This window comes from Trichomonas vaginalis, chromosome I (assembly GCF_026262505.1).
Source record: "Trichomonas vaginalis G3 chromosome I, whole genome shotgun sequence".
Lineage (NCBI taxonomy): Eukaryota > Parabasalia > Trichomonadida > Trichomonadidae > Trichomonas > Trichomonas vaginalis.
In genome coordinates, this window is record NC_067203.1 from 19,811,122 (window position 1) to 19,834,208 (window position 23,087).

Here is a 23,087-nt window from a genome sequence, read left to right on the forward strand (position 1 = left end):
TGAATTTGTCATGAGTTTTCCGAAATAAAAAATAAAGTTGGTTTTTTTAAAAAAATATTTTTTTATTTTTTTGTAAGAACATGTTAGCAACAACAGCACCAAAACTCGTTAGTCATGAACCCAACTTCAAATGTTAGTAGAGATGAAAAGCTTCATTCCTTCTTCATATACTTTCGAAACAAAAATCCAGAAGATAAAGCAAGAACTTTTAACAAGTACTTTGGACTGTTGTGCGAAAGATGAAACAAATGAAACAGTATCTTTATGACATTCAGGACCTCATCGACCATTTACCCAAATTGCCTGAAATCCAGCAACAAAAGCTTACTATTCCAGAATTCGATGAAATAGAAGTCAAGCAACTGACTCAGTAGAAATAAAGAAGTTCATACGAAAGGTTAACTATGAGTTTCTTGGATTTCATTGCAACCACAAAGTCATGGACAAAGATTGCGATATGGTATATTAGAACATCTCTGACATATACAAATCTGGGGAGTTTTAAGACCTACGACAACTTTGTTTCGTTAGTTGCTGAATGTGTATGGCAGATAAGAGATAAAGATAGAAGAGGTAAGATATGGACATGAAACAGATAAAACCCGCACTTTTGAGTTAAAGAGAGCAATTGACGCCTTAGTCATACTAGCAGGTAAGGTTTCAGAATTATAACGCAAAAAAATGAACCCCAATGTTCAAAATGTAAGGCAGCAATTAGGAAAATATAACTACTCCGTCAAAGAGATAAGAACGTATGAGAAACGACTATGCTGACTTAAAGAGGGAGGCAGAGAAACCAGCAGAAGTAAAAATGGACATGTTGACATTTCTAAACAAAAACTATCCAACAGCTGACGATTTCCTTCTTTCAGATGTCAAGAAGAAATATAAAGAAACCTTCGGCATTGTTATAAAACAATCCGATGTACTGACAGAAGAAATAGAAGCTACGAAATTGTTTAGAATTTCACGAATTCACAATGTTTACCATGTAAAAACGCTTTATAAAATAACTGGGTAGAAAAAAGAGGTTAGATATCGGGGTAGATATACCCTTCTACCCTAAACATTATTTTTGCTGAATCAGCAACAAAATTCTGAGTAAAATAATTTTTAGGGCTTGTGTCAACCGTTTGAGTTTTCACAAAATTTAAAAAATAACGTTTACCATTGTGAAACGTTTATAAAATAACTGGGTAAGAATGAGGTAGAAAACGGGGTAGATATACCCTTCACCCTAAAATATATTTTTATTGAATTCCGTATGAAAATCGTGAAAAATAACAGAGTATTTTGACAACTTCAAACAAGCAGAGTAAATTGAACCATTTATTTTTATTGACTTTTTTACAATTTGAAACTTTGTTCGCGTAGATATGAATTCTGAAAGAAAGTATGAGGGTCTTGTATGACTTTGTACTTCTCCCATAGTTCATGTCTGTCAAACTTACCTGCCATGGGACTCTTTCATAAGTCCATGAAATCGTCTTCGGACAATCCAGGGAAAAGTATGATATCAGTAAGTATTCTTTAACATCCTTACTTAAACTCTTTGCTGTCTGTTACACAAATGACACACAGAGATTTGAAGTGTCTGAGCTTCTTAAGAATTCGACACATATCTTGTTCTCTGTTCTTTAAACAAAGGATGAGAGGCGAATATTCATCTAGATAAGAATAGACATCTGTGAGGGTAAGTCTTTCAATCAATCGTAAGATTGCAATTTCTTCGAAATGCTATTCTATCTCTTTCTGTTTGTTTACTGATGTGCTTTCTTCTCGCTGTAATCAAACTCTCTAATATCTCTGCATTTCCTCCATTTGGGTCTTTAAACTTCGAATTGACATACTCATTTATAGCATTATACTTCAAAACTCTTCTTTGGTACTTCTTTATCCAATCTAACAACTCAGTTATCCTTTATACATACTAACTTAGACTTCTTATAATATCTTTGAACGAATTGACGGTTTGGTCAAATTGACCAGAAGTACTACAAATGACAACTAACTCATAGAATGGGTTCTTCTCATCTAGTTCTTGTTGTTGTGCAGCCTTATTTTTAAGATAAGTGAAAGTCTTAACCCGACCCAGGCGGTGCAAATTAGACCTGTTATACCATTCTGAGCAAATAAGAACTTGTCATGTATAGGCTTTATCTGAGCATTTCTAACTTCCTCTTGTTCTTGTAATATAAAACATTCACATACATCTGTCAATGTCAGCAAACTTTTTTTCTAACATATTTTTAGAAAAAATTAAAATTTTTATCTTTTTGAAAATGTCTAGCGATTCGCTATCTATATTCGAGACAAACTTTTTGACAGCAAAAACATCTGTCGACCATAAATCTTACATAGTGTAAAACAAGAAAGGATGAATTTGTTCTAAAGTTCTGTTTCTGGGAATATTGACAAGAACCATAAAACCTTAAGCAGAGGCAGTCTTAAAATTTGTCAATGACAGACTTGTTGAACGAGATGACGCCGATTGGAAAGATGAAGTCCAACAAAAGTTTCTTAGAATGCAAAGAAGACACATGCGCTGTTCTTGAAGATGAAATAGGAAACAGAATAGAAGAGCTATTTAAAGGACAAAGACTTTTACAGAAATATCGGTTTCTGAGAAGTTTTGACATAACTCCACCAGAAAAGAAGAATGAAGAAAAGAAAGAAAGAAAGAGAAAAAAAGTAGAAGAGAAGAAAGAACCTGAACCAGTTCCAGAGAAAAAAAAATTCGACATGTAAAATAAAATTTTATTTTTAAAACATTTCTGGGTCAATGTTCAATGTTCTCTTCTCTTTAGGAAGCAAACACTGGCTTAGACTCTAAAATCTTTTTACCCAATTTACCTTGAACTTTCAACACTATCTTAGACTCATAATATTCATAGTCGTCTGCTTTCTTTGGTTCATAAGGTATAACAAGTTTGTATGCTTTACCTTCTTTAAGGTTTGAGAACCTTCTGTCAAAATTTTCTTTGACTGCTAACAAACCTTCTATGTCTAAGTCTTCAATTTCGCACCATTTTTTAGTCACAAATGCAAAACTTAACTGGTTCGATGTTCCAAACTTTGCCTGAATGAAGCACTTTCAAAATGGTAGAAGATAAACATTTCAATAAGCGAATTGGGTCTAGTTCTTCTTTGACTTCTGTCATATACTTGTTGACTGAAATATATTTCGTCATCTTTTCTATCGATAAAAAAATATTTTTTTTTAAATTTACTCATAAAAATTTTTCTTTGTATATACGCCGTTCTGAACATCTAAAAGATTTTTGACATTTGCCAGAGAATGTTCTTTTTAGACGCTGCCATATAACCATATTCTTGACAATATTGGTTTATATTCATCGTACAATGACCTTCATCTAAACACTCAAAGTTTAGTCTCATCTAGTAAAACAGTTCATATACACTCTTGTTTGCTTCTAACAATGTTTGTCTTTCTTCGTATATGGAATTTTGTCTTGGATTGAACTTAGAAATATCTAATGTCATGAAAATAGAGAACAAGTGGTTGTAAAAGTTAGGTGTCAAAGTTTCTGCTAAGTCGTCAAAATATTCTGTATCTTGCATATGAGAATCTGACGTTCTGACAACTACATATCTTCTGTCGAAACTTTCTAACTTCATCGGAACGGCATTGTTTTGAAACCATGATGAAAATTTGCAACATTTTCACAAACTCTTTGGTCTTTATATTTTTCTTTCAACAACTCCAACTTTGTCTGTTATAAGACTCTTCAAAGATCTGAGTTCAAAACTTTTTGTTGTATCTATAACTTTGAAGTTCGTTACATACTATAAGTTTCATATTCTCTATTGAAGAGTTAAATTTACCGCAGATGTTTTCTAAGTTTGTCATATTCGGATTCGAATAGCCCTCTAACAAGTTTGCACAAAATATCTGTAAAGAAAGTATTCTTACCAGTTCCTTGTTTTCAATTATAATGAGAGCAGTTTCATTTTTAGCACTTGGATATTGTAAGATGTTTCAAACCAACATAAGATATACTCATAGACTCTTTCGTTTCCATTGCATATAATTTCTTTGACATGGTCTAACCAAGCTTCTATAATATTTTCTTTCCATTCTACTTGTTCGTATTTATATCCAGTGAAGATAGAATAGAATTTGGAGAAGGTGTATAAAACTTTATACCTCGAACTGAAAAATCTTCTAACTTTGACAATAAGATATCCCAGCATCTAACATCTTCATACCAACTTGTACGACTTTTATTTTCTTAAGTTTTTGTCTACATTCTTGTTCTGAAACTATGGTTGCTCTTGGTTTGTTAAAGACAACATCCCATTTTTCATGACATAACATTCTGGGGCAGAGTCGACATAAATGACTAAACGTTTCAAATTCTCGACTGCTTTGTTAATGATTCTCTTAAATGGACACATATTTCTGAAATGTTTGAAAGTCATAAAAATCTGAAACATCTATTCTGTACATTTTTATAAAAAATAAAAAAAAATATTTTTTTTTATTCTTGACTTTGTTGTTGCATTTGTTCCATTTGTTGTTCTTGAGCTATTTGTTGTTGAAGTTGTTCTTGTAGTACAATACTTTCACCAAGTTGCATCTTCCAATTCGAAACTTTCTGCCGTCATTGACAAATACATAGGACATAAAAGTTTTACAGGAACAAAGTTTGCGTCAACTAGGGTTAAGTTATGTTTGCTAAAGTGTTTGAGTTTACTAAAGCTGAAAACTCTCATTCGAATGAACAATAGGCAAACCAGCAGAGAAAGTGTTGTTTATACGCATGAGTATCTTTTGGTCATAGTCATAGTAGTTTCTGTCGACATTCGAATAGCACTTTGAACCTAAGTTTGAAACAATTATAAAAATAGGTTGTACTTAAAGTCAATGGAACAGACAAACCTTGTATGACACCTTTTCCTGTTATAGGAAACTGTTGGTAGTAAAAACCAGATATAAGTTTTGTATTATAGCTCATATCGTTTATACTAAACTCAGTCGGACATCCAAACATAATGAAACCTGCTCTAGTTGCAGCACATGTTACATCCGTCCTTAAAGTATTAAATAAGTCAACAAAACCTGTTGGTGGTATAATCTGAGTAAGTATCTTCAAAGGAGTATTTTTTACCATTCACAACAATAAAATCTTCTGGTGTCAAAAGAGCAAAACAAGCTTTAGTCGTCATCGTGTTTAAGGTTAGTTTCAATATCGTCCTTGAGACTTTGTAAGTTTGTTGTTATAGAATTATATGACTCAGGGTTTTTAGTCGTAATAGTATAAACCACTATGTCTTCTGCCATTTACTTAGCAAGTAAATTTTAATGAAATGTTGTGGTCGTCAAATATTTTTATAACGTCTGGGAAACTATATTTTAAGTTCAACGTTTCACCTCCTTTCATAACGTATATCTTGTCAATGACATTATATGAAACACCACAGCAAGCAATGTCGGGTTCTATTTCTTTGATGTTTTATATCGTCTGCCTCTGTCAAAAGTTTCAATAGTTCTTTTCAAAATTTCATGAGGTGCGATGACATATGAGTTCACTTTTACAGGGTTGTGTTCGACCAAGTTTAACATTATACCTAAAGCTTGACAATCTTCTCCTGAGTTTTAAGTTTGTCTTTAAGTTGTTGGTAGTCGTTTCGAATATCTGCAACAGAACTTAAGTCTCTGCTAACTTCAGGATATGTTGGTTGTTCTTTACAGGAACTATTGTTATACCATCTTCGTCTTCGTATGGTTTCCCCACTTCAACATCTCTTTCTTTGACATTGACAACAACACTTTGACTGTTTGTTTGAGTTGGTGAATTTAACTTCACATCTGCCACCGCCATTAAACCTTTTGAAACACTCACGCTTCTATTTTTCGGAAATGACATTTTACTTAGAATAAAAAGATGGACGTATTCGGATATCTTATTGAATTGAAGCAAAACAAAGTTTACACACACAAACAATACAAGTTCATTGATAGAATAGTTCTTTATACAAACAATGGAAAATGTTATAGAATAGCAATATTTGCTGAACCAAAATATTTTCATAAAGCAAAGAAAGTTGGTATAACTGAAATGGTGAAAGTTCTTGAAGCAGACAAAAATATAACAACAAAACTTACAGATATTTCTAAAGGTAAGTTTATAATACAATTTTATGTTAAGACTGGCGTACTGTCAATATTTGACGGAGAGAAGTCAGTTCAAGAACAACTTACTGACCTGCTGCCAAAATCTGCTCGATGGAAGCTGTCGTTATACCAATCTGAGGAGCCCCAGCAGGTTTCATCGAACGAATTTTCAAAAGAGCATCTTCCGTGAAAAGTGCTATTGGTTTTGTAAACTTCTTTGCTTTCAATTCATCTGGACCGTCTCTGTCACCAGTATATTGTATTTGTACAGTACCAACAGTTGAAATACCACCCAATAAGTCTTCTGAGTCAGCAAATGGAATGCCAAGCCAAAAGTTTGAACGGTCTCCATTTGTATATTGAGTTTTTTGAGCTCCTGTATGGGTCCATACTTTCACATATGGCATAATAGAACTTTGCATTTCAGGGTTAATGGTTTGTTGTGAAGTTGTTGTTAAAGTTCATAGCATCTAATGTCAAGTTGTATGACCTCATATCCTCAACTGTAGAATATTCTTCTCTTGGATAATATTTGCCATCTATGTTTATATGGTATTTAATACCAGGGTTGTAGAAGCAAGAATAGTCATTTATAGTTTCGTCTGAACAGTACAAACATAGTATCTGCATGTTTCATTGCAGTTGTTTAAAGCAATATCTGTTCTTGCACCTGGGTCAGCACTTTGGTTTCCAACTTCACCTGCAAAGTCTTTGACAGATATTTGGTGTATAGGGAAATAAAGTGGAACTGCAATATATTTGGCAGCTAAAGCATTTGAAATATCTGGTCCAACATATAGACTGCAAGTCTGCTTTCTATTCTCTTGCATTCAAATTTTTCGCATGTGAACTTAACTGGGTCCCAAGCATCTCCAGCAGCATTGAAATAATAGTTTACTTCAGTGTTGAGGTTTGAGAAACCAAAGTCTAAGTCAACTTTGTTTTTGCAAAAGTCGGCGAATGACATTTTATTTGTTCCCACTACTTCTGTAAGAGTGAATGGGTCTTGCGTTGGTGCAATGATAAGTTATTTTTTGCTTGGAGTAAGTTCGATAGAAATTTTTCCTGCCCAGTTTGGCAAGTATCTTAAAAACCTGAAGATGAGGAAAGATGACAAAGGAACTCTAAGTTTCAGTTTTACTTTGGTTACTGCTGCTGCAGTTTGTCCAGAAAGGTTAACATAAACTCCTGGAACGTTAGGGTCAAGTCTTCTTATTTTCTCAATGGTGGCATACTGGTCTGTTTGTTCTCTAGCTTGTGGTTGTACTGAGTTTCTCAAAGCGAACCATTCATAGTTTGCCCATGTTACTGTTTGAACTAAGTCAGAGTTAGAATTATCTTATATCCCATGAAAACTTCTGGAGCATATTGGTATCCGACATAGAAAATTCCATTGCAACCTTTCTTGTCAGACAACTTGGCAGAAGGTTTTATTTCAATGTCTTGTTCCACGTATAAGAATGAGTTGTCAATAGAAATAATATGAAACCTGTCGCAAGCAATATCTACTGTTGTTGAAGAACCTTCTCCAAACTCACCTACGTTTCCATAAGAAACAGCAGTTGTATATTCGTAAGTTCCAGGAACTATTTCTGACCTTCTAATGGCATTGTCGCATTCGTTATACCATTCGGAAACATTTCCATTCATAGCATCCAAAACTGTTGGCGTTATATTCTGAGCGGCGTACATTTCATATGAGTAAAAATATAGAATAGTTGGATTTATATGTCATAATAGAACCCACGTGGACAAGCTTTACTTTCTTCCTGACTGAGTTTTTAACTCTTCTTTTTCCTTCATTGCCCTCTGCTTGAAGTTGTTGCATCTTTGCATTATGTTCATCTAGTATGTTGCAAATTTCCCATGTCCTTTTTGCCTTTGGCTCTGGTCGCCCATCTCAGGTAACCTATATCCTAGAAGAGTTTGTCATAGTTTGTATTTGAGTCGTCGCTTATTGTTTGCATGACTCTTTCCTGAGTTTCCGGTTCAAGCTCTTCAAACAGAGCTTGTCCATATGGAATAAGCTCGTTTCCAAATATATGTTTTTGTAGCCATTCTGGTTTTCTTTCCATGTTACCAACAATATCTTTTGTGAATGGGAAAGCTTTTACCCAATCTTTCAGTCTTGCGTCGTTTATTTCTGTAGTTGGTTTTATTTTGTCAAGGAACATGTTTTTCAATACTAACATTTCATCTGGTACTGTCCATTTGAGTTTTCTTAAATATTCATCCCTTCTCAGTTCATTGTCTGCAAAGTAAGTTTTTTATGACATTTTGTAAACTTTCGTTTGCAAGGTCATGTACAATAGGCTCTCTTCCTTCGCTCTCCCTAACTTTCTTTCTAAACTCTTCACCAAATATACCATCTCTATGGTTCTGTGTAGTTCTTTGAGATAAATGTTCTAGAACGTCAGGTGTTATATTTCCATCAGCCATGTTCATTTCATACTGGTCCAAAATATCTGCATGTTTCATATCTTTCAATGGCATTAAAGCCGCGCTGAAAATACCAGCTACATCTGGTTCACCATTCACTTCCATTGCGTCTACAACTTCTTGGAATTGAGGTTGTAAGTTTATGAACCACCTATCTGGATTAGCTTTATGACCCCATCTCATTGTAGTTCCATCGTCTGCAGAAACAAAAGTAGGTTTGTTTCCATCTTGGCTAGGTTCTGAATGAACTTTAAACAATGTTTCATTTCTATATGTTTTCTTGAAATTTAACCTTTTATCTTCACCGAGTTCATTCGAAGATTGAACGTTAAATGCTCGTAAGTAAAAAGGGTTGTTGTATTTGTGTACATTTTTTTTCAGTTCTTCATTCTATGCTGGATATTTTCATCTGATGTTGGAGTCTTTTGTATGTCGGCAAACATTTTTCGATATTCTTCTACTATGTCAGCTGAATTTTTTTTAGACTCTTGGAAATATTCCATATTCTCCGCATACTCTTGTTGAGGGTCAAGATTTTTCGGCTGTTCCAAATCTTCATCTAGTTCTGTGAAGTTAGTTTCCAAAGGAGTGACTTGTTCGTTTCCTTCAGGCTCTTCTAGCTGTTGTTGCTGAACTATTTCTTCCATGTCTGGTTGTATCTGAACTTCTTCCTGTGGAGTTTCTTGTACCTCATCTGCTGGCATTTCATATATTCGAGACCGTTTTCAACAAGTTCCCTTTCTAAGTCATCCGGACTCATAAACCTTTCTTCTTTCGTTCCGTCTCTATTTTTTACGCGTTTCATGAAGAGAGTTAAATTGTCATTTAGCTCTGACATCAAATATCTCGGAGTAAATTCGTTCATGTCATTTGGATGATATGCTATTAAATCATATCCCTTAGCGAGCTTGTATTTTCCAGGTTTGAGATTATATCCCCTTTGGTGCAGAGCCATAAAGCTAAATAGGTTCGGGTCAGTATGTCCTTCCTTGAACTTTCGAATAGCTTCTTTATATCTGTCACTAAAGTCAATAGTATCTGGGTAACCATAGTCTTCTTTAAGCATTTTTAAGAATTCTTGGTTTCCTTGTTCTCTACTTCTTTTATGTCCTTGCTCTGTTTGTGGAGGTGGTTGTTGTGCAGGGTTTTGAACTGTTGGTTGCTGTGCTGGTTGTGCAGGGTTTTGAACTGTTGGTTGTTGTGCTGGTTGTGGAGGTGGTTGTTGTGCTGGTTTTGGTGCATGCCTGTGTCTGTGTCCATGTGACGATGTAAATGTTTTAGGTAGTCCTGGTGCAGGTGCTTCTCTTGGAGGGTTTGGTGGTATATAAGTTCCACCAGCTGGCACATATGTTCCATCTGCAGCGTAATGTCCTACCTGACTTTTCGTTCTTAAGAAAGCATTTACTAGGTCTGTTTTGGTCTGTTGTAACTCTTTTTCTTGACTTTTCACAACAGTTGCTCTAACGGCGTCATAGGCACTTTGAACTGCCTGTCTCGTTGCTGCATCTGTTATTTTCGTCATATTTTGTGCTACTTCTTTTAACTCTTTGTCGAAACCTTCAGACTTCAGTTTCTTTCCAGATGAGAAGTCGTTCACTTGTTTCACCTTACTATGAAGAGCTTCGAAGGCGTTCTTAAAGTCAGCATTTGTTAAAGCTTCATTTGAACTATCTTCATCCGCTTGTATTTTTGTCCTTATTGACCCTATGAGTTGGGCTGCTTTAGCGTTGGCTTGGGCATCTAACCAGTCATTGTTAGCTTTTATATATTCTGCGCTTTTCATTGCCTTTTGCATAGCCGCGTCGTTATTTTTACTTTCTTGTGCTAAGTTTTCATACTGTACGGTTTGGTTTTGCAACTGTAAAAGTTTTTCTGCCTTTACATTTGCTTCAACTTCTTTTTTATACTCATCGCTATCCATATATGTCTTCAGGGCTTTTTGTTTTATCTCTTCATCTTTCAGTATTTTATATTGAGTAGTATGGTTTTTCAAATTTATGACATCTTGTTCCATTTTTGCTACTTCTGCTGCTTTTTCTGACACTTTTTTCGCATTCCTCTGTACTTAGTTCTTTCAGTTGTTCTTCTTTCTTCTTTTTCTCTACGTTTAACTCATTTAGTTTCTTTGTGTGTCTGTCATATTCTAGTTTCTTTTCGTTTTCACTTATTTGCTTCTGTATGTCTATGTTTGACTTTTTGACATCTGTTATTTGATTTTTGAGTGAACTCAAATTCATTTGACTTTGAGGGTTATATGCTGTTCCGTCTGCAGCTCCACCATAGCCTGCCATTTTCGCTAAAAGTGCCGCTCTTAAACCTCCACTCTGTGCACCAACAACTCGGTTTAAAAGCATAGGATTGCTTGACATTTGTTGCAACATAGTGGGGTCATTCAGCATTTGTTGTTGCAACTGTTGTTGTGGTGTCAGTTTTACTATTGGATGTTTCAATGCTCTCTTCCTCTTACGTATATTCTTACGTAGCTTACGTGGCATTTTAAGTGAAGTTAAAAAGCGGCTTTTGACAGATGTTTATATGACACTTTTTCAGTAAAGACTTTGTTGAGATTTCTTCGTAAATGAGTGTAAATGACCCAAAAATATATTTTAGGTGAAGAGGTGAGATTTCACCTCTTTTTTCACCTCTTTTTTCACCTCATGAATTTTCATGAATTTCTTCGTAAAGACTTTGTTAAGACTTCTTCATCTAATTTCTCATGAACTTTCTTGTCTATGTTTTGTCAAGATTTCATCGTAAAGACTTTGTTGAGATTTCTTCGTAAATGACCCAAAAATATATTTTAGGTGAAGAGGTGAGATTTCACCTCTTTTTTCACCTCATTTCTCACCTCTTGAATTTTCATGAATTTCTTCGTAAAGACTTTGTTAAGACTTCTTCATCTAATTTCTCATGAACTTTCTTGTCTATGTTTTGTTGAGATTTCTTCGTAAAGACTTTGTTGAGATTTCTTCGTAAAGACTTTGTCAAGATTTCATCGTAAAGACTTTGTTGAGATTTCTTCGTAAATGACCCTAGTAGTATATTTTTGGTGTAAATTTCATGAAAATTCAAGAGGGTGAGAAAAGAGGTGAAAAAACAGGTGAAATCTCACCTCTTCACCTAAACATTATTTTGGTGTAAAATTCTGAGTAAAATGACAGATGGAACACATACTTTTTCAGTAAGTACATATGGGTAGAAAAGAGGGTAGAAAACGGGTAGATATACCCTTCTACCCTAAAATATATTTTTGTCTGATTTACGCTCATTACGATGAAGTTTTGACAAAGTCTTTACGAAGAAATCTTGACAAAGTCTTTACGAAGAAATCTTGACAAAGTCTTTACGATGAAATTCATGAAAATTCAAGAGGTGAAAAATGAGGTGAAAAAACAGGTGAAATCTCACCTCTTCACCTAAATTATATTTTTGGGTCATTTACGCTCATTACGATGAAATCATGACAAAACATTTACGAAGAAGTCTTGACAAAACATTTACGAAGAAGTCTTGACAAAACATTTACGATGAAATCTTGACAAAACATGAAAACATATATATTTTGTGAAAAGCTCCTGGAAGACCCGTATATAAGAACTTCATTTATGTGGGCTAGAAGGGGCGCAGCCCCTGGAAGACCACCCCAAGAAAAAAAAACTTCATTATATCAATCATCCTCAGGGCTAGAAGGCACGAAGTGCCTGGAAGCCCCACTTCCCTTTTTTTTTTTTTTTTTTTTTTTTTTTTTTTTTGAGTGCTAAATATTATTACTTACTAAATGATTTTAAAAAGAAAAAACATGTTTTTACTTTGTACGTTAACATACGTTAATATCACTTCGGCTATGGATAGAGGCCAACAGCGCCTTATTAATGAGAAAAACATTAGCCTCTTATCAATGAGATGGAAGTGTATTCGTGGATTACAATTGTGAATTCAGATACACTTCCATCTCAAAAAATGCAATCAAATTTGTATTGAATTGCATTTTTTGAATACATGCTATTGGCAGTTGGGTTTTTAGTGCATTTATATTATATTGGTACTAAGGCTTTTGGAAAATTTACAAAATAAATTTAATATTTTGTAAATGTTATCAGTTCTTACGCTTTTGGAAGGAGGGATGGTATTTTTGGAGCATTTATATTACATTGGTACTAAGGCTTTTGGAAAATTTACAAAATAAATTTAATATTTTGTAAATGTTATCGGTTCTTACGCTTTTGGAAGGAGGGATGGTATTTTTGGAGCATTTATATTACATTGGTACTTAGGCTTTTGGAAAATTTACAAAATAAATTTAATATTTTGTAAATGTTATCGGTTCTTACGCTTTTGGAAGAAGGGATGGTATTTTTGGAGCATTTATATTACATTGGTACTAAGGCTTTTGGAAAATTTACAAAATAAATTTAATATTTTGTAAATGTTATCGGTTCTTACGCTTCCTCTCTTCATCAAGATGCTTCCTCACTCCATCATGCATCCATCATGCAGCTTCCTCTCTTGATCAAGATGCTTCCTCTCTTCATCAAGATGCTTCCTCTCTTGATCAAGATGCTTCCTCTCTTGATCAAGATGCTTCCTCTCTTCAACAAAGTGATTCCTCTCTTCTTCAAAGTACTTCCTCTCTTGATCAAGATGCTTCCTCACTCCATCATGCAGCTTCCTCTCTTGATCAAGATGCTTCCTCTCTTGATCAAGATGCTTCCTCTCTTCATCAAGATGCTTCCTCTCTTCAACAAAGTGCTTCCTCTCTTCTTCAAAGTACTTCCTCTCTTGATCAAGGTGCTTCCTCTCTTCTTCAAAGTACTTCCTCTCTTGATCAAGATGCTTCCTCTCTTCAACAAAGTACTTCCTCTCTTGATCAAGATGCTTCCTCACTCCATCATGCAGCTTCCTCTCTTCTTCAAAGTGCTTCCTCTCTTGATCAAGGTGCTTCCTCTCTTCATCAAGATGCTTCCTCTCTTCAACAAAGTACTTCCTCTCTTCATCAAGATGCTTCCTCTCTTCATCAAAGTACTTCCTCTCTTGATCAAGGTGCTTCCTCTCTTCATCAAGATGCTTCCTCTCTTCATCAAGATGCTTCCTCTCTTCAACAAAGTGCTTCCTCTCTTCTTCAAAGTACTTCCTCTCTTCATCAAGGTGCTTCCTCACTCCATCATGCAGCTTCCTCTCTTGATCAAGATGCTTCCTCTCTTGATCAAGATGCTTCCTCTCTTGATCAAGGTGCTTCCTCTCTTCATCAAGATGCTTCCTCTCTTCAACAAAGTGCTTCCTCTCTTCTTCAAAGTACTTCCTCTCTTCATCAAAGTGCTTCCTCTCTTGATCAAGGTGCTTCCTCTCTTCATCAAGATGCTTCCTCTCTTCAACAAAGTGCTTCCTCTCTTCTTCAAAGTACTTCCTCTCTTGATCAAGGTGCTTCCTCTCTTCTTCAAAGTACTTCCTCTCTTGATCAAGATGCTTCCTCACTCCATCATGCAGCTTCCTCTCTTGATCAAGATGCTTCCTCTCTTGATCAAGATGCTTCCTCTCTTGATCAAGGTGCTTCCTCTCTTCATCAAGATGCTTCCTCTCTTCAACAAAGTGCTTCCTCTCTTCTTCAAAGTGCTTCCTCTCTCCAACAAAGTGCTTCCTATCTTCATCAAAGTACTTCCTCACTACATCATGCAGCTTCCTCTCTAAATCAAAGTGCTTCCTCTCTTCAACAAAGTGCTTCCTCTCTTCTTCAAAGTACTTCCTCTCTTGATCAAGTGCTTCCTCTCTTCTTCAAAGTACTTCCTCTCTTGATCAAGGTGCTTCCTCTCTTCATCAAGTGCTTCCTCTCTTCATCAAGATGCTTCCTCTCTTGATCAAGATGCTTCCTCTCTTCATCAAGATGCTTCCTCTCTTCAACAAAGTGCTTCCTCTCTTCTTCAAGTACTTCCTCTCTTGATCAAGGTGCTTCCTCTCTTGATCAAGATGCTTCCTCTCTTGATCAAGTGCTTCCTCTCTTCACAAAGTGCTTCCTCTCTTCATCAAGTGCTTCCTCTTCTTCAAAGTACTTCCTCTCTTGATCAAGATGCTTCCTCTCTTCAACAAGTGCTTCCTCTCTTGATCAAGATGCTTCCTCTCCATCATGCAGCTTCCTCTCTTCTTCAAAGTGCTTCCTCTCTTGATCAAGTGCTTCCTCTCTTCATCAAGTGCTTCCTCTCTTCAACAAGTGCTTCCTCTCTTCAATCAAAGTGCTTCCTCTCTTCAACAAAGTGCTTCCTCTCTTGATCAAGATGCTTCCTCTCTTCACAAAGTACTTCCTCTCTTCATCAAGTGCTTCCTCTCTTGATCAAGGTGCTTCCTCTCTTCATCAAGATGCTTCCTCTCTTCAATCAAAGTGCTTCCTCTCTTCTTCAAAGTACTTCCTCTCTTCATCAAGTGCTTCCTCTCTTCTTCAAAGTACTTCCTCTCTTCATCAAGGTGCTTCCTCTCTTCTCAAAGTACTTCCTCTCTTCAACAAAGTGCTTCCTCTCTTCAAAGTGCTTCCTCTCTTCATCAAGAGCTTCCTCTCTTGATCAAGTGCTTCCTCTCTTCAACAAAGTACTTCCTCTCTTGATCAAGATGCTTCCTCCTCTCATCATCAGCTTCCTCTCTTCTTCAAAGTGCTTCCTCTCTTGATCAAGGTGCTTCCTCTCTTCTTCAAAGTACTTCCTCTCTTCATCAAGTGCTTCCTCTCTTCTTCAAGTGCTTCCTCTCTTCATCAAGAGCTTCCTCTCTTCAACAAAGTGCTTCCTCTCTTCATCATGCTTCCTCTCTTGATCAAGATGCTTCCTCTCTTCACAAGTACTTCCTCTCTTGATCAAGTGCTTCCTCTCTTGATCAAGTGCTTCCTCTCTTCTTCAAAGTACTTCCTCTCTTCATCAAGTGCTTCCTCTCTTCTTCAAAGTACTTCCTCTCTTCATCAAGTGCTTCCTCTCTTCTTCAAAGTACTTCCTCTCTTCAATCAAGTGCTTCCTCTCTTCTTCAAAGTACTTCCTCTCTTCATCAAGTGCTTCCTCTCTTTTCAAAGTACTTCCTCTCTTGATCAAGATGCTTCCTCTCATCATGCAGCTTCCTCTCTTATCAAGATGCTTCCTCTCTTTCAAGATGCTTCCTCTCTTCATCAAGTGCTTCCTCTCTTCATCAAGATGCTTCCTCTCTTCATCAAAGTGCTTCCTCTCTTCTTCAAAGTGCTTCCTCTCTTCATCAAGTGCTTCCTCTCTTCATCAAGATGCTTCCTCTCTTCAACAAAGTGCTTCCTCTCTTTTCAAAGTACTTCCTCTCTTGATCAAGTGCTTCCTCTCTTCTTCAAAGTGCTTCCTCTTGATCAAGATGCTTCCTCTCTTCATCAGCTTCCTCTCTTCATCAAGATGCTTCCTCTCTTGATCAAGATGCTTCCTCTCTTGATCAAGGTGCTTCCTCTCTTCATCAAGATGCTTCCTCTCTTCATCAAAGTGCTTCCTCTCTTCTTCAAAGTGCTTCCTCTCTTCAATCAAGTGCTTCCTCTCTTCATCAAGTACTTCCTCTCTTGATCATGAGCTTCCTCTCTTATCAAGTGCTTCCTCTCTTCATCAAGTGCTTCCTCTCTTCTTCAAAGTACTTCCTCTCTTGATCAAGTGCTTCCTCTCTCAAAGTACTTCCTCTCTTGATCAAGGTGCTTCCTCTCTTCATCAAGATGCTTCCTCTCTTCATCATGCAGCTTCCTCTCTTGATCAAGATGCTTCCTCTCTTCATCAAGATGCTTCCTCTCTTCATCATGCAGCTTCCTCTCTTGATCAAGGTGCTTCCTCTCTTCTTCAAAGTACTTCCTCTCTTGATCAAGGTGCTTCCTCTCTTCATCAAGATGCTTCCTCTCTTCATCATGCAGCTTCCTCTCTTGATCAAGATGCTTCCTCTCTTCATCAAGATGCTTCCTCTCTTCAACAAAGTGCTTCCTCTCTTCTTCAAAGTACTTCCTCTCTTGATCAAGGTGCTTCCTCTCTTGATCAAGATGCTTCCTCTCTTGATCAAGGTGCTTCCTCTCTTCAACAAAGTGCTTCCTCTCTTCAACAAAGTGCTTCCTCTCTTCTTCAAAGTACTTCCTCTCTTGATCAAGATGCTTCCTCTCTTCAACAAAGTACTTCCTCTCTTGATCAAGATGCTTCCTCACTCCATCATGCAGCTTCCTCTCTTCTTCAAAGTGCTTCCTCTCTTGATCAAGGTGCTTCCTCTCTTCATCAAAGTGCTTCCTCTCTTCAACAAAGTGCTTCCTCTCTTCAACAAAGTGATTCCTCTCTTCAACAAAGTGCTTCCTCTCTTGATCAAGATGCTTCCTCTCTTCAACAAAGTACTTCCTCTCTTCATCAAGATGCTTCCTCTCTTGATCAAGGTGCTTCCTCTCTTCATCAAGATGCTTCCTCTCTTCAACAAAGTGCTTCCTCTCTTCTTCAAAGTACTTCCTCTCTTCATCAAGGTGCTTCCTCTCTTCTTCAAAGTACTTCCTCTCTTCATCAAGGTGCTTCCTCTCTTCTTCAAAGTACTTCCTCTCTTCAACAAAGTGCTTCCTCTCTTCAACAAAGTGCTTCCTCTCTTCATCATGCAGCTTCCTCTCTTGATCAAGATGCTTCCTCTCTTCAACAAAGTACTTCCTCTCTTGATCAAGATGCTTCCTCACTCCATCATGCAGCTTCCTCTCTTCAAAGTGCTTCCTCTCTTGATCAAGTGCTTCCTCTCTTCAACAAAGTGCTTCCTCTCTTCAACAAAGTGCTTCCTCTCTTGATCAAGTGCTTCCTCTCTTCATCAAATGCTTCCTCTCTTGATCAAGATGCTTCCTCTCTTCAACAAAGTACTTCCTCTCTTCATCAAAGATGCTTCCTCTCTTGATCAAGGTGCTTCCTCTCTTCATCAAGATGCTTCCTCTCTTCAAAGTGCTTCCTCTCTTCTTCAAAGCTTCCTCTCTTCATCAAAGTGCTTCCTCTCTCTTCAAAGTACTTCCTCTCTTGATCAAGTGCTTCCTCTCTTCAACAAATGCTTCCTCTCTTCATCAAAGTGCTTCCTCTCTTCAACAAAGTGCTTCCTCTCTTCATCATGCAGCTTCCTCTCTTGATCAAGTGCTTCCTCTCTTCATCATGCAGCTTTCTCTCTCTTCAAAAGTGCTTCCTCTCTTCAACAAGTGCTTCCTCTCTTCATCATGCAGCTTCCTCTCTAATCAAAGTGCTTCCTCTCTTCAACAAAGTGCTTCCTCTCTTCTTCAAAGTACTTCCTCTCTTGATCAAGGTGCTTCCTCTCTTCATCAAGATGCTTCCTCACTCCATTATGCAGCTGCTTCTTTTCTTCATCAATTCCTCTTCACCCTGGAGCTCCTCAGCTTTATATCATTTTAATTGGATTTTTTGAAATCCACCTGCAGTAGGATAAAGGAGATGTAACTCACGACTAAGAACCTGGCCATATGCTCCATTCCAGGCCAAAACAGATTGCATAGCCACAAACAGATTGAAATACCAATCCTGTTGCTGCATGGGGCGTCCATATTCCATTTGGAAGACTTGCATCATCACATTTGGATCTGTAAGGACTTTGTCGTTGACAAAATTGGGCCTTGCAGGAGGAACTCCATTTGCTACAATGTATCTGGAAGCAAGAGGTTTGTTCATATCCAATGGATAGATTCCTGTTGCTTTAAAAGCATTTTCGATGTTTGTAGCTGTGCAAGACACACTACATGCATCAAGGAAGCTGCGAACCATGATATAGCGCAGTTCTCTGGCGTTCCATACATAATTGATCACCATATGCCCTTGCTGATCGTACCGGATAGTCGCCATATCAAACAACTTCTTGAATTGGGCCTTCAAGGGAGAAAAAATCCCAACATCAAGAGGTTGTAAGATATGAGATGTATGGCCTGGGAGAACAAGAAGCTCGATATTGAAGGCGCTCAAGAGGCGAACGGCCAAGAAAGAGAGCCTGGATGGATGACCATCTACAATTAGGAGAAAAGGTACCTGGGCATCAAACACATTCATTTGAGACCTTTTCTCCTGTACTTTGCAGATGAACATGATACAGTATACCATAAAAAGGTATTTGTTCATCCATCCACTCTCGGAGCGAACAAAAAAGGCGTCCAGATCTTCCAATTCCGCATCAAGGGTCTTCTTTTGTGGAAGTATCACCATTGGCTTCATAGTTGTACCATCTGCAAAGATGGTACAGACCCCTGTAAGATGTGGAAGCTGAGACTTTTCAGCGCGAACTGGGCGATTCCGGCCAGCAGTAAGAACTTTATAGCGACGTTTGGAATAGAGCATTGTCTCGTCCATATTCGCAATAAACTTCTTCCTGCGGGCAAAGTATCTATGCTTGGAGAGGAAAAATTGGCGAATATGGTTTGCGTCACAGGTAGAGCGTCGGAGCATATCAATAGTTTGGGAGCTCACAATCCGAATTGACAATCTTGTGGCGATATGATTAAGCCAGCCACGGGATGGCGATGGGCAGTAATCATCGAGCTTCGCTAGAAGATGCGGGCATCTTGCAGCGATTAGTACCCGCGCCGCAAATTTTAATCTCCTATTTTGTAATTCCGTACAGACAGCAATGGCCATTGATGTTGTAATACAGTTCAAGTCGTCTGCCATCTCTTGAACAAGTTTTTTGAACTGCATTTCATCTGGTAGTGACAAAAGGGTCATACCACCCCCTGACTGACCTTTTGTCCATGAACGACAAGTAGCAGTGCGCATGATTGCGCGTGCTACTGTCGTCTTTGAAATTGAGTAAACATTCCGTATTTGTTGATAAGACTCGCCATTTACTCTTCGATAGAGTAAATCGAGTTGCATCTGGGTCAATAGCCCAAGATTTTTATAGTTTTCTAATTCTGCAAACTCGGGAATTCGTGTTCTTGGTTGCATTTTTTTAAACGGGAACTTCACAAATTTGGTTCATGGCCATAAAAACTCATTCAATTTTTCTGAGATTTTTTTTCGTCACTCACTCAAAACGCAGAGGACCATTCTTCTCAAAATTGAATTATTTTTTCAAATATTGAGTGAGTAAAATGGGCACGTTGTGTAAATTGATTCAAAATTTTTTATTGGTACACGACCTTTGAAATTGGTCTCGGGCTATTCAACCTACGGTAAGTAGTGAGGGTACACAAATTTTGTATGGAGTACGGTTCAATTTTTGAGAGCCTCACTACTTAGATTTTGTGACTACCTTAATTTTGGACAACATCTCATTTGAATTGTTGTAAACAGAAATTCATCAAAAGTGACACCTCAGAAAAGCTAAAATATTGAATTTTTGGAACTTCTGATAGAGCACGTTTTTAAATATTAATTAAAGTAAATATATATTTTGTAAAGATTCTTTTTAATAAAAAAATAAAATTTTGAAGAAGAACACAAAATCTTCTGAAAAATAATATCACATAAACTCATATTATTTTCTAATATATAACTATATTATATAAAAATCAAATTCAATGATCTTAAAAGCGAAGGATAAACCTCAAAATTTACGAATATAATGAGTGGGAATATAATGCTTATCTATCATAAAACCATATGAAATATCAATTTTTGCTTTACGCCTAATTTTTGACGACAATTAGCAAAAAATGTTAAATGTTAACACTCAGTCCATTTGAATATGAAAAATAAAATTGACTTTGATTAAATGTTTTTATTTATCATGCAATTCTTCTTGCGACCAAAGATTTGAATAAAAGTTCAAAAAATAAGATAGCTTAAAAAATAATATACGGTAGTGTTTACTAATAGATGAATAGTATATAAATTCTATTAAAATGGATTTGATCCAAAAAAATATATAAAATTTGATCATAAATAAAATCGTTTTAAATTACTTCTTCATTTAAATTATAACAATTATTTTTGGTTTTATATTTTTTTGGATCAAATCCATTTTAATAGAATTTATATACTATTCATCTATTAGTAAACACTACCGTATATTATTTTTTAAGCTATCTTATTTTTTGAACTTTTATTCAAATCTTTGGTCGCAAGAAGAATTGCATGATAAATAAAAACATTTAATCAAAGTCAATTTTATTTTTCATATTCAAATGGACTGAGTGTTAACATTTAACATTTTTTGCTAATTGTCGTCAAAAATTAGGCGTAAAGCAAAAATTGATATTTCATATGGTTTTATGATAGATAAGCATTATATTCCCACTCATTATATTCGTAAATTTTGAGGTTTATCCTTCGCTTTTAAGATCATTGAATTTGATTTTTATATAAAATAGTTATATATTAGAAAATAATATGAGTTTATGTGATATTATTTTTCAGAAGATTTCATTCTATATGCCTATGAAAAGTACTCTCAAAACTAACTTTTCCTAATTATAATTAAATCTAGAATATTGTATTATGCTTAGTATTATTTCATTTTTCTCATTCAATTTAGAATTTACAAATGTCAAAAAATTGAGAGCTGTCACTTTTGATGAAGTAAATTCAAATAGTTGACAAAAAGATAATTGATACAAGTAATTGTATCCAACTACTTGAAGATTATTTCTATACCAACTCACATGAAAAGATTATTGAATGTATTGATTTTATTTCATTACATTTCTACGAAGTTAATTCAAATCAACTTATACCGATTGCGAAAAAACTTGGATTAGATATTTCTGAGAAGATATTAACTAATAGCAAGCTTGCAATCAAAGATGAAGATTCATTAGCCAAATTTATTATTTCTCTTGCAAAAGAAAGTGATAACTTTGTCCCATTAATTGAGCACATCCATTTCGATTCATGTAATGATGAGATTATTGATGAAATTCAGGATTTAATTAATGAAAATAACTACAAAATATTTATCCAATATTTCGGTTCTTCGTTTTTGAAGTCAAGACACTCCAATAACAAGAATAGGAGATTTTTTGTTCTAAAAGAGTTTCATACAAAAGTTGCAGAGTTCAAGAATTCTAATGATATTGAAAGTCTCTACCAAATGTTTGATACACTTTCAGAAGATGCTGATCAAAAATTAATATTAAGAGCATCTGAAGATAGAGAATTTTGTGTTAATATCCTCCATTTAGCCTCTAAAAAAGGAAATCTCAGTCTCATTCAGTCATTAATTGAATGTGATTTTGATAAAGAGACAGAAAATAAAGAAGGATACACTCCATTAATGATTGCTTCATCCAATGGACAACTGAATATTGTAAAATATCTTATTTCTATTGGATGTGATAGAGATAAAATATCTCAAGATGGATGTACTCCTTTTGCACTGGCGGCAATGGAAGGCCACTTCAATGTTGTTGAATATCTGAATTCTATTGGTGCTAATATAGAAGCAATGGATAGGAATGGATGGACTGCGCTCATGTTTGCCTCATCCAGAGGTCATCTTGATATTGTTAAATATCTCATATGTTTAGGTGCAAAGAAAGAGGCTGCTAACACAAATGGATTTACTCCACTAATGTTAGCTTCATCTAATGGCCATCTTGAAGTTGTAAAATACCTTATTTCTATTGGTGCAAATAAAGACAGAGTGAACATTTATGGAATTACAGCTCTTTATGAGGCAACATGTGAAAATCATCTAGAGGTTGTAAAATATCTAATATCTGTTGAAGCAAATTCTCTTACAAAGAATATTAAGGGCGATTCACTAATTCTTGGAGCATCACGTGAAGGTAATCTTGAGATAATTAAATATCTCATCTCTATTGGAAGTTCAACAGAGGAACAAAATGAAGAAGGATTCACTCCATTGCTTTATGCATCATATAATGGCCATATCGATGTTGTTAAATATCTAATCTCTATCGGATGCAATTTAAATGCAATGACAAATGAAGGATACACTGCATTTACATTAGCATCAATAGCAGGTTTTTCAGATGTTGCAAGATATCTTTTTTCAATTATGCCACAGAAAATTTAATTTCGTAAAAATATTTTTCTTATTATGTATTTCAAGTTAGCCACAAAAGGTGGTAAACAATAAAAATGACGGAATTTTTGAATTCTGGTATGCAATTTTGAAAAAAAAATCAATTAAAAATAATGTAAAAGTACTAATTACTAAAACTTAATCTATTCCTATTCATCTGTCATTACAACAGTTATATATGGTATTTCTTCATATTTACGAGTATTTTATCCTTTGAAATCAGAAATAAAATGAATCCCATCAATAATCTGCGATAACTTAAGGTTTTCCATAAATATATGATAGTTTATGGTGATATGTTTGCAATTCTCATTATTTATATTAAAATAATGTTGTGATATTTCCAGAATTCCAAATTATTTTTATTTTTGAGAGGATAAGGTCATTAATCACAACTATTCATTTGCCAGATAAAATTCTTCTTGGTCTTATTGAGCAATCATTAAGATTCTTGAAAAACTAATTCCATAAACTATGATTATTTTTGATTCAAATATTAAGTAGTATTTAAATTAAAAATAATCATAACTCCAGGAACTACATTTTTGGAATATTT

General features: G+C 35.6%; 5 protein-coding genes and 3 pseudogenes across 8 annotated transcripts, besides 2 other annotated features; 6 read left to right on the forward strand and 2 right to left on the reverse strand.

Annotated features, from left to right (window-relative positions):
- Positions 1-12,330: part of a mobile genetic element that runs on past the window's edge.
- TVAGG3_1016020 (uncharacterized protein) lies at positions 5,910-6,329 on the forward strand (the record flags this gene model as incomplete). The annotated part of the gene is made up of 1 exon (XM_051254678.1): positions 5,910-6,329. The coding sequence occupies one exon, from the start codon at positions 5,910-5,912 to the stop codon at positions 6,327-6,329; it is 420 nt and encodes a 139-aa protein (XP_051080252.1).
- On the reverse strand, positions 9,185-10,373 carry TVAGG3_1016030 (annotated as a pseudogene). Its single transcript has one exon. A coding segment is annotated over exon 1 (1,189 nt).
- Positions 12,331-13,069: 739 nt separating the features above from the next.
- On the forward strand, positions 13,070-14,263 carry TVAGG3_1016040 (SLEI family protein family; the record flags this gene model as incomplete). Its single annotated transcript, XM_001304187.1, has 1 exon — positions 13,070-14,263. One exon carries the CDS (start codon positions 13,070-13,072, stop codon positions 14,261-14,263), a length of 1,194 nt encoding a protein of 397 aa, XP_001304188.1.
- Positions 14,264-15,240: 977 nt separating this feature from the next.
- TVAGG3_1016050 lies at positions 15,241-16,140 on the forward strand (annotated as a pseudogene). The gene has a single exon. A coding segment is annotated over exon 1 (900 nt).
- A 125-nt stretch (positions 16,141-16,265) lies between these two features.
- On the forward strand, positions 16,266-16,664 carry TVAGG3_1016060 (SLEI family protein family; the record flags this gene model as incomplete). Its single annotated transcript, XM_051254679.1, has 1 exon — positions 16,266-16,664. A coding segment is annotated over one exon (399 nt), but the record flags the coding sequence as incomplete, so codon positions are not given.
- A 708-nt stretch (positions 16,665-17,372) lies between these two features.
- Positions 17,373-17,675, forward strand: TVAGG3_1016070 (uncharacterized protein; the record flags this gene model as incomplete). Its single annotated transcript, XM_051254680.1, has 1 exon — positions 17,373-17,675. The coding sequence occupies one exon, from the start codon at positions 17,373-17,375 to the stop codon at positions 17,673-17,675; it is 303 nt and encodes a 100-aa protein (XP_051080254.1).
- A 98-nt stretch (positions 17,676-17,773) lies between these two features.
- TVAGG3_1016080 lies at positions 17,774-18,396 on the reverse strand (annotated as a pseudogene). The gene has a single exon. A coding segment is annotated over exon 1 (623 nt).
- Positions 18,397-19,824: 1,428 nt separating this feature from the next.
- Positions 19,825-19,862: a mobile genetic element.
- Positions 19,863-21,191: 1,329 nt separating this feature from the next.
- TVAGG3_1016100 (protein ubiquitination) lies at positions 21,192-22,522 on the forward strand (the record flags this gene model as incomplete). Its single annotated transcript, XM_001326404.2, has 1 exon — positions 21,194-22,522. A coding segment is annotated over one exon (1,329 nt), but the record flags the coding sequence as incomplete, so codon positions are not given.
- Positions 22,523-23,087: the final 565 nt, after the last annotated feature.